This window comes from Harpia harpyja, chromosome 17 (assembly GCF_026419915.1).
Source record: "Harpia harpyja isolate bHarHar1 chromosome 17, bHarHar1 primary haplotype, whole genome shotgun sequence".
Lineage (NCBI taxonomy): Eukaryota > Metazoa > Chordata > Aves > Accipitriformes > Accipitridae > Harpia > Harpia harpyja.
The window spans coordinates 19,705,212-19,716,812 of NC_068956.1; the positions used below are offsets into that span (position 1 = coordinate 19,705,212).

Genomic DNA, 11,601 nt, shown 5'->3' on the forward strand with positions numbered 1-11,601 from the left:
GTTTCTCCCCAAATTGCGAGTATGTTCTTTACATCTAGCACATCCGGACAAGGTAATAACTTCAAGCTTACCCAGCAAATTGGAGCATAAAAACCGGATGAATGACACAGAGTTTATTTTTAGTTTGGATTCTCCCCATTCTATTTAGAGCATGAAGCTCATAGGCAAGAAACAAAAAACCAAGTCCCATGAAAATGATTTTTGCACTAACAGCTAGGTGAGCCAGTGCATCACACTACAAAGCAGCAGCAAGGGAGGTTTGGGGAGCTACAGCCCACCCACGTGGCACCACAGCCACACATAGATGAATGCTCAGGGTAAGCACACTTTCTAACTATGTTTTCTAAGGCAGGATCTCAGGTATGAGCTAACAGATTGTTTGTAAAAAACATGTAAAAGTCTTGAGGCAATTAAAGTTAGGAGTGGGCAATGTTACCAAACCTTTGACACTTCTCATGAGCCCACCCAAATTTCTGTTTCACCCCATTTAGCTCTCATTGATCATTTTCTCTTTGGTCAGAAACCTCAAGTAGACTCAAACTAATAACCATTCTTCCCTGTCTGCCATGTCAACAGGTCAAATATTATTTCAAACAAGGGAAAAATGGACAGAACAAACCTGAAAGAAACTCACCATTCAGAGAAAAAAAAGGTTGTGAAATCTGATCCTCAGCTCTGAGCAGTTGTCAGAGATTGGGTGTTTTCACAGTGATATACCAGCAGTTACATGATGTGATGATTCTTGTGAACACAATACACTTCAGTAACTATGAGAAGCTATGCTAATGTAGTGGTTGCTGTAAAAGACATTTCATCATCTAAAGCATTGGCCGGTACAGCAAGATGCAAGCAGTTAAAATGTCACAGTCATGTCCCAGTATAAAGCTAGAGCCAAGCTTTACTGATGTTTCATTTGCTGTGGGATATCCGATGTGTAGGCTGTGATGAAGATGGAGCAAGTGCTCATTTACAGCAGAAGAACTTCACATTGTTGAGTGCTGTGTCATCCTGAAGCCCCTGTGGGGGCTCTACCTTGGTCTGGAGACCACATATGTTGCAGCTTTTGCTCCATGGGCCAAATCTGCCCCATGATAGTCCATCACCTACTAGCACAGTTCCATCTCAGCATCTGAACTGGATGTTGGCTGCTGTGCCACCACCTCCTCCTTGGGACTTCTCTGTTCTCAGTGAGAAGGAGATCAAGTAGCCTCCAGGGCAAACTTGGAAACTGGTCCAGGTACCCCACCTGACAAAAAGCAGACAGAGGAATGTCTGGGCTCTGCAGACTGCTGGGAAGTGCTCCTTCTCCTCATCATGCTGCCCTGAAGCTTAACACTTCCTTGCTCACAGCAGTGACCAGCACAAATATCCTGCTGCAGTCTGGGGCCCCTTACTTTCTCTTCTTTTTTCCTCTTTCCAAGGGTGTATTTTTCTCTTTATTGGTATCTCATCAGAAAAATACCAGGAATTCTGAGATTGGATAGTTATGGTTCTGGTGGAAACTCCAAGGACAGCTTGAGCACATGTTTTATGATGCATCCCGACCTGTCTGACAAGTACACACCAGGCAGCAGGGGGAGCAGACCCTGGTCTCCAGAGGTGCAGTGCTGTTCACTGCAGTAGGGCCAGGGCTTCACCCAAACAGTTGCTAAAGGTACGGTTAAAAACCCCTTTTCTCACATTTGCCCCATGTGTTGCAGATTTCCAAAGAAGGAGTCTGTCCATAGGACTATACTTTGGGTGTTCACAGTGCTCTGCAGAAATTTCAAGAGCAAACAGAAGGCAGTAATGTGAAGTAACCATGTTTAATTACCCTAAAAATGAATGAATGAATGAACCACCTGTTTTAATTTACTTTATACTACAGCACTACGCAGACAAAGCAAGTCCGAGAAGAGACCCCTGCAAATGGTGACACCTATGGGTATTTTGTGAGCTGGTGTATGACAAACAGGAGAAACCACTGTGTTACTTACACCTCTACCAAGGACTTGATGACTGAATCATCTTGACAATGCAGGCATATGCCGCTCAGAGCTGCGTCATCTCTTTCAAACTGGGAGGGCTCCGCCTGCAGTAGAAGTCACACAGCGGCAGAGGTAAAGGCAAGGGAGAGAAGACCCAGGAAAAGTCCTTTAACTGCTGGTCATAAACAGTCCCAACTCCTTTCTGTAATGAGAATATCTCTTGGGAAGCACATGGGAAAGGCTGTGTGTCACTGGAAACTGCAATGTACTTACATAACCCTTGTAACATATTCTTCGTGTTTTCTAACTGTTTCTGACCCAACCTGTAAGGCAGAGACTCTGAGTCCCAGGAGAGACACTGGAGGAGGCTGCCTCTCTCCCTGACTTCAGCAGCAGATTTCGGCACTGACGTGGCTTCTCCCAGCAACATCAGCCACATGTAAGACCATGCATCTGCCAGCACACCTCTATCCAGATTGAGAGCAAAACAATTCTGGCAGTAGCTGTGGTTTTGCTGTATCTGATGGGAGACCTCTTGTCCTAAAAGAAAAAAAGTCATATTTTTCTTTACTGGTGTAACTACAGTGGCAACATTTTCTAGGCCAAATTTTCCAGAAGACTCACAGTTTTATGTACAGAGTACGATACTCAGGAAGAGGAAAAACTCTGCAGAAAGTTCTTAGACTCTGGAGAAGACCCTCCTGGGAGGTCGGGAGTTGTAGACCAGGGTGTAGGGACAGGAGATGGTGGGAAATGGGGAGAATTTTACCTTCAGCACAAATCCATTGGCATAGCCATAGTGGCAAAATTGCCAACTCCCTCGCTTGCCACAGTGCCCTCCATTAGGCACAGTGAGGACAGGGGTGTATTCACACACCCCTGTGCCCGGGATGCAGAAGGAGAGGAGCAGGATGAAGGTAGCTGGCATGAGGAGCTTCATCTCTTGCACTCTGCATCTGCTGAAGGAGACCTGGTATACAGACAGGGAAATTTATACCCTGCCAAGGCAACCTGCCTTTCCCCACCAGTCCATTGACAAACACCACAGGAACAACAGTTTCCAGACAGGCAGTGACACAGCACTTGCTGACCTGCTCACAGTGCCCATGAGGAGCTCCCCTGGGATTTCGACAGCCAACATGCAGCAGATGCTGTGTCTGCAGGCATATCCACCATCACTGAAGGGCTATAGCAAGACCTATGTGCTCCTTGCTGTGCTCATGGCAGAGGCTTAATATTGATTCCTGCTTCTGGCTATGCAGATACTTGGCCATGGGGATGTTTGCCTTTTGAGAGAAAGTGTCATAACCTTTTTAGTTATTGCTGGATGTCTGGCAAGACAGGTCAAAGTATACGAAGAAACACAAGGGACCTGGTCTGGAACAAAGTATAAGTAAACTCAAGCCTTGTGTCTCCCAAAACCCTCTGTTGAAGAGGATTCCTGGTAAGGTTGACACATGTGTAGGTTATTTATAGTTTCAATGTCTTTTTTTTCCCTGTCATTTTTATTTCAGTAAAAAACCTTGTGCTTTGCTTTGCAACAAGCTTAACTGAAGTCAGACATGCCAGGATGCCCACAGTGAGTCTCAGGGATCAGTGAGATAAATGCTATTGGGAGGGAAGGCAGAAGACAGGTGTTCCAGAAAGGTGATACTGAACTTGAATGCATGGTCTTTGAGGATGTCACAATGCAGGGACAGGTGAATTTGAGACCCTGGAGTTGAGACCCACTTAACATACAGATAACCAATGCTCCCTAGTGCCCTTAGTCAGGCTTGCAGGGTCTGGCAGAAGCTGTTTCTCTGTTCAAGAGGCAAAGAGGAGAATACAGTTTAGGAAAGTATCTTGAGCCTCATGATTTTATAGCAAGATGGGGTGCCAAACCTTGAACTACCAGAAGACAAAGATTTTCCCTCTTCTGGGTTTCTCTTCCAATCTCTGCTCTGCTCCCTCTGTTCCTGTCCCATGAAGAGGAGATGTTGCCTTTCCCACCCTTGGCTCTGTACTCCCCTTCCACTTGTCAGTGCTCTGTACAGGTGGCAAAATCTGCAAATGGAGATGATGGGAAGCTGGACGAGCCTTTCAGTGGAAGGCACCAAAAGAGCACAGCACATGATGGAAACACAGCCTGTTTTCCTCTTTAAACCAGGACTTTCACATTATTTCTCCAAGGGGGTGTCAAAGCCCAGAGGAAACATACTTTCCCCCATAAGGACCATGCAATCACAGCTAGGGAGCCAGGTGTGTTTGCTCAGGTATGATCACATGGTGGCAGCAGGAGACACCAAGACCTGTCCTTGGCTGCACATGAATGGAAAGGAGCAGAAGGAGTCAGAAAAAAATGGCTGGGACCTGGTGTTAACACCGCAAAAGAAGCAGCAGGATTCCCACATTCATGTCTCCTTTGCTGGCCCAAAACCATCACCCTTGGCCACTTCACCTCTGGCAGCAGCAATGCAGATCCACAGCCTGGCAGGACCCACCTCCCCTCAGACTCTGCTCTGATAAGGAGATTCCTGTCTCTTCCCAGCCCCAGAGGGAGGATCCCTTGGCACGGTGAGCCCACAGTGTGACAGCAGAGCGGGGTGAGGCGGGACAGTGGTGAGGCCACCTTCAGGGATTTGGCCATGACAAATTATTCCTACGCACATTTCAGAGGCCCATAAGAAAATTCAAGCCCAGGATGAGCACTGTCACTCTCGGGCTTGGGAAGTATCATTTTCCCCATTCATAACCCTAGAAACTACCTGGTAACCTTGGGTGCCAAATGTGAGATGCCTTGGACTTGATTTCAGAGTACATGGCTTAGATAGCAGTTAATATGTACAAAGCAGAACTGCCATTGATTTTTGCTACCATGTAATGGTGCTAGTTTTGTTGGGATGCCTTGAAAAGTTTTATAAGATCAGCTTACCTAAAATATCAAAACTAAAAAACTCTACAAAGTTGAGATGTGGACCTCTTACTGCACATGTACCCTACTTTCTCACTCCCTCTCCTGTATTGTAATATCCTTGAAATAATGTCAGAACACAGTTTTAAAGAAAATTGGCAAAAACTGATGAATTTTACTAATAAAACATGACTATGATAAAATGATGATGATAGAGGGTATTTCATCCTTTCATTATTCATCCAGCTGAATACAATTATTTTTGCAAGCAGAGGAACATAAAAATTATGCCACTATTTTCCGCTTTTATAAATACTTCTAAAAACTTAAAAAAACCCAGATTAATATAATATTAACTGGTACAATAATTTTATAAAATTAATACTTAGATGCGATGAAATATTTAAAATCTATATGGAATATGTAAAATAAATTTATATCTATAACATATAAAAACATATACCATACAAAATTTGCTTCATTTTATGATGTTATTGAAAAAATGGTACATTAGCAGCTCGTGAAAACTAATTTATTTGTGATTTTTATACTTGAAAATACCACACACTTAAGAACACAAACTTTATTTGGCACTGCTGTGTGTTGTCTTTCTCATATTCCCAATTTCTCATATTCATGTACATCTGTTGCTGCCCAAGGGACAATGATCATTTGAGAGGCTTCCTGGACTGCCCAGCCACTTCCTATAGCTTTTGAAAAGCACAGCAATAGACTGTGAAGTCATGCAAGACCACACCTGCTTCAATTTTCTCGCTCCTGTTTCAGTCTCCGGTGGCTTTGCTTTCCATTTGCAGCCCACATACCTTCACCCTGCTCCTGAAGGTCTGTCAGGAGCTCTGCAAACCCATGGAGATCCTGATGTATTTCAGCGTGGTACTCTTTGTCTGTGTTCTGAAGAAGGTCATGCACTAGGGTCAATTCTGTTTTTTAATTCTTTAAAATTGTAAGGATTGGGCATTTTTTAAACCCAGTAATTAATATTATTTCTGTGGCAGGCAGAGAAACTCAGATCCTATCACTTCCTCTACTGTGTGTTTTGTAGAATTCCCTGCAAAAGATTAAATATACTAATTTATAAAAAGTTTGAAGTTTCTTTTATCAACAAGACATAGAAGTAGAAATGAGCATTGCATCGTAACTTTCAGCTATTCATATTACCTTCCATTTTGGACATTCTTGCTCCCTTCTTCACAGGATCCAGCTCACACCAGAAGTTTCCAGGAGCAGGGAGGGGTCTAGTATGATGGTTAGCCAAGAGACAGAAACAAAGGACAAGCATTGTACACTGATATCCATAACTCAGAAACACACATGAATCAGCTGGTCAGATGCAAGCAAGAACTTCTCCATTCCAGTCTGTGGAATTAAAAAAGGTTTCCTCTGATATGAAATCTTCTCTGTGTGCCAATAGGAGAGAATGTGCATCTTCAACTGATGTCCAGGGTCTACATCTGCTCATAGATCATCTGTTGAGCTGCCAGCAGGTTCTCTGGACTGGGGATGTGAAAGCAACTTCTGGTGAATTAATTATCTCTGCAAGTGAGTAAAACCTGCAGGAAACAGGTGGATTGAAAACAGCCAGGACCAGAGGGTGGTAATCAGAGGCACAAACTCTGGTTGGAGGCCAGTAATTAGCAGTGTTCCCCAGGGGTCAATACTGGGTCCAGTCCAGTTTAATATCTTCATTAATGATCTGGATGATGGGGCAGAGTGTACCCTCTGCAGGTTTGCTGATGATGCAAACCTGAGAGGAGTGGCTGATACACCTGAGGGTCGTGCTGCCATCCAGAGGGACCTCAACAGCCTGGAGAAATGGGCTGACAGGAACCTCATGAAGTTCATCAAGGAGCAGCACAAAATCCTGCACATGGGGAAGGACAACCCCAGGCACCAGTACATGCTGGTGGCCACCCAGCTGGGAAGCAGCTTGGAAGAAAAGGACCTGGGGGTCCTGGGGGACACCAGGTTGAACATGAGCCAGCAATGAGCCCTTGCAGCAAAGGCGGCTAACGGTATCCTGGGCTGCATCATGCAACGCATTGCCAGCAGGTCAAGAGGTGACCCTTCCACTCTACTCAGCACTGGTGAGGCCACACCTGGAGTGCTGTGTCTGGTGCTGGGCTCCTCAGTACAAGAGAGACACAGACATACTGGAGAGAGTCCAATGGAGGGCCATAAAGATGGTTAAGAGACTGGAACATCTCTCCTATGAGGAAAGGCTGACAGAGCTGGGACTGTTCAGCCTGGAGAAGATAAGGCTCAGGGGCAATCTCATCCATGTATATAAATACCTGAAGGGAGGCTGCAATGAGGATGGAGCCAGGCTCTTTCCAGTGGTACCCAGTGACAGGGCCAGAGACAATGAGCACAAATTGACACACAGGAGATTCATCCTGAACATCAGGAAACACTTTTTTGCAGTGAGGGTGGCTGAGCACTGGAACAGGTTGCCCAGAGAGGTTGTGGAGTGTCCATCCTTGGAGATATTCAAAAGCCATCTGGACAAGGTCCTGGGCAACTGGGTCTAGGTGACTCTGCTTGAGCAAGCAGTTGGACCACAGATGACCTCCAGAGGTCCCTTCAACCTCAACCATTCTCTGACTTTGTGATTCGGTGAACTGGAAGAGAGATGTTGACAGGAACAACAAGGCAGCACAAACGGCCATGAAGATAATCTCAGTGATGTTTTTTGAATGAGCTGTAGGAAGGGTTGAAGGCAGCAAGTGTCCAGGATCTCAGGAGAGGAGTGAAGGTAGACAGCATCTACCAAAGAAGTCAGTAAGTACAGAGGAGCTGTTTTGGCCAAATGACTGTGTGTTTCTGTGTGCTCCAGGCCATTTTATACTCCTCCCACTCTGTTACCATGATACTGGTTGCCACCCACCAGCTCTCAGTAGCCATGTCCCTCAGCAGATCCAATGTCCAAACTGGCCATTAAAATTAGGTATAAATCAGGTGTAAATCACACAGCCTGGCTTTGTCAAACCTCACTCACCTGCAGCTAGGGATGAAGATAGGACACCCAACAGGTAGTTGCATCCTGCAAAAGATGTCTCATGGAAACAGTGCATCAGCAAACCCAAAAATCACACCTATTGCCAAAGAAACATGAAAGGGCAACACAGAACCTATTCTATTCTATAAAAGTATGAATAAGCCAAGGGTTGTATTATCTAGAAAAAATAGATGGGATTCTGACTGAATGTAGACATTTACAGTGCAGATGTCTCCATGTGAAATAAACACCATGGGCTCCCTTTACAGCCACTAAGAGAGACAATATGACAACAATAGAGAGAAACAGATACCTTCACATGAACCTCTCCCTAAAAATACCCATTCATCTCTGCTGACTACAGGGAGGCATGATCCCCATCTGGACTAGTCTTATAACCTCAATCTCTTTTTATGCTTTAGTAGGCTAAAAACAGTAGTGCTGAATTAGAATTAGTTTTCAGTAATGTAGGCAAATGTTTAAGAGAACATGAGTAATTAAATTATGTGCTGTCTGGTCCTCACTTTCTCATTTGTTAAATTGACTCAGATTAATAGAAAATAGAATAGCAGGAAAAATGCAAGTGAGACACATTAGAAGTGAGAAAAGAGCCAGGGTTTTCTAGATGCCTGAGCAGAGAAAGACACTTTACAGCAAACAACAGATTAAGTGTAGCTATTTCTCCTATGTAGGAGGAGACAGTTTTGCATTAGTGATGGCATGTAAAGAAGAGCTCCACTCTGAGGTGGTGCTTCTCTTGTTGTGAACTTGTTTTCAGGCTGTTTCCCACCTGCCCATGACCCCCAACTTTCATGCAAAACTTTCCTCAGAAACTTAGACAATTTGGTTATCTTACCTACTAGGCTAGGCATCCATTAGTGTTTTTTAACACAGAAATTACAATCTTTACAGTTTCTCACATTTTTTATTTCTGTATTATCAACAGAACTAACTTCATCTATGAGTGTCCTGGTTTCAGCTGGGATGGAGTTAACTGTCTTCCTAGTAGCTGGTACGGGGCTATGTTTTGAGTTCAGTATGAGAAGAATGTTGATAACACTGATGTTTTCAGTTGTTGCTAAGTAGTGTTTAGTCTAAAGTCAAGGATTTTTCAGCTTCTCATCCCCAGCCAGCAAGGAAGCTGGAGGGGCACAAGAAGTTGGCACAGGACAGAGCCAGGGCAGCTGACCCAAACTGGCCAACGGGGTATTCCATACCATGTGACATGCCATCTAGTATATAAACTGGGGGGGGTGGGGACAGGGGATCACCGCTCGGGGACTAGCTGGGTGTTGATCAGCGGGTGGTGAGCAATTGCACTGCGCATCATTTGTACATTCCAATCCTTTTATTATTGCTGTTGTCATTTTATTAGTGTTATCATTATCATTATTAGTTTCTTCTTTTCTGTTCTATTAAACCGTTCTTATCTCAACCCACGAGTTTTTCTTCTTTTCCCAATTTTCTCCCCCATCCCACTGGGTGGGGGGGAGTGAGTGAGCGGCTGCATGGTGCTTAGTTGCTGCCTGGGGTTAAACCATGACAATGAGTTATGTGTGCCTTCTTTCTATAGTCTTATTCTTTATTTGCTTATTGTAATTTTTGTTTACAATGACTAATTATTTTAACACATTCTTGTGAAAGCCTAATTGCCTTGCAGTGGGAGCTCGCAATTTCTTTCAGTTCCCCATTCCTTTCTGGAAGCCAGCATGGCAAAACTGCTTATTTTTGCCACAGAACAATCCTCTCTATAAATGAATCTGAGATAGAGAACCTGAAGAAAAGTAACAAGATGGCTTGTCCATGCCTGCAGCCCTAAGGCAGAATCAGTCCACGCCTTAGTATTCCTGAAAGATGAAGGATGTTTGTCCAACCTGTGCTTAAAAACTTTCAATGATAAACACACACAAGATCCCTTAAGCAAGACAATCTATTGCTCAGCTGTCCTTACTGTTGGACCGGCTCTCCTAACCTCTGCTGAAATGTAAGACAACTGGTTTTTCTTGTTCATAATAGTATAGTTTATTCGTTTCTTCCCTCCACAACCATTGATACACATGAAGCCTATCACCACATCCCTCTTCAGTCTTGTCTTCCTACTAAATAATCCAAATTCTTTCAGTCCTACTGCTTATATAATTTTCTAGATCTGGTGTTTTGTGGGGTTGGTTTGGGGATATTTTTTTGCTCTCCTCTATTGGTAGGTCCACAGGGTCCTTGAATTTCATTATCCACAACAGTACCTAATATCCCAGCTAAGGCAAAAAAATGGGTATGTCACATCCCCTATCATGCAGCAGCCTCCAGAAAAATCAAGTGATAGAATGGACTGTTGAAGACTGCACTGAGAGCAATGGGTGGTGGGACCTTCAGATATGGGGATACACATTTAGCAAAAGCCACCCCACCTGGTTAGTCAACACTAGAGGATCTGCCAATCGAGCTGGCCCCGCCAAATCAAAACTTTACGTACTGTAGAAGGGAATAAAGTCCCTGTAGTGCACATAAAACATATGTTAGGGAAAACAGTCTGGGTTCCTCCTGCCTCAGGCAAAGGCAAACCCATCTGTGGGACTGCTTTTTCTCAAGGACCTTGGCTGCACTTAGTGGGTAATGCAGGAGGATGGGGAAGTCCGATGTGTACTTCAAGGGGATTTGATTTTGGGTGAGCATAGCCAATGAATTCAATTATATGAAGTTGATGATTGCTATATTACACTGTAAATCATCACTTCTATGGTGGCTGTATGTCATAGCAAGGGTATTACAGTAAAAATCAAACTGAGAAAAGTGCAGCAATGATAGAACTGGACAAATGGAGTGGTGATGGAACCAGAAGTGGCTTCAGCATGCAACAGTCCAACACCACATACCATCTTTCCTGCCCTGAAAGGCAGATGGAGCCCAAAGTCATGGACTAAATGAACTCAATGGACTTTTTATAAGGATGGCCCATAGACTAAGGGAATGACATCTGTGTGTATATATCAAGAGACAGGAAAGGTGGTGGTGATTAATTGGGATGTATTGGAAAGTGTGGGACTCTCCCCACAGCAGCCCTCATATAGCACTGTGCTCTGCATCAGTAGCTAGAAAGGTGTTGATAACACACCAGTGTTTTGGCTACTGCTGAGCAGTGCTGGCACAGCATCAGGGCTGTCTCCCCAACATTTTTGCCCCCCCCCCAATGGCAGGCTGGGGCAGGGCAAGATCTTGGGAGGGGACATAACCAGGACAGCTGACCTAAACTAACCAAACAGATATTCCATACCATATGATGTCAGCTCAGATATAAAAGCTAAGTAAAGGGAGATGGAAGGGGGGCATTTTTGTCTTCCGGAGCAACCACTACGCGTACTGAAGCCCTGCTTCCCGGGAAGTGGCTAGACATCGCCTGCTGATGGGAAGTAGAGAATAATATAATTTGTTTTTCTTTGCTTTCACGCACGACCTTGGCTTTCACTTTATTAAACTGTCCTTATCTTGACCCACGAGCCTTGTGTTATATTTTCTCCCCCCTGTCCAGCTGAGAAGGGGGAGTGATAGAGTGGCTTTGGTGGGCACCTGGCATCCAGCCAGGGTCAACCCACTACAGGCATGACATAAATGATATCGAATAAGGGGTGCATATTGTCCTGGCTTTGGCCGGGATAGAGTTAATTTTCTTCCTAGTAGCTGGTACAGTACTATGTTTTAGATTTAGTATGAGAATAATGTTGGTAACA

The 11,601-nt window shown here is 44.4% G+C and overlaps 1 protein-coding gene across 1 annotated transcript; it reads right to left on the reverse strand.

Moving 5' to 3' along the window:
- Nucleotides 1-963: 963 nt before the first annotated feature.
- On the reverse strand, nucleotides 964-2,907 carry LOC128153590 (vitelline membrane outer layer protein 1-like). Its single transcript, XM_052813065.1, is given in 3 exon segments — nucleotides 964-1,246; nucleotides 1,977-2,071; nucleotides 2,737-2,907. Coding segments are annotated over 3 exon segments (549 nt in total).
- Between the last annotated feature and the right edge of the window lie 8,694 nt (nucleotides 2,908-11,601).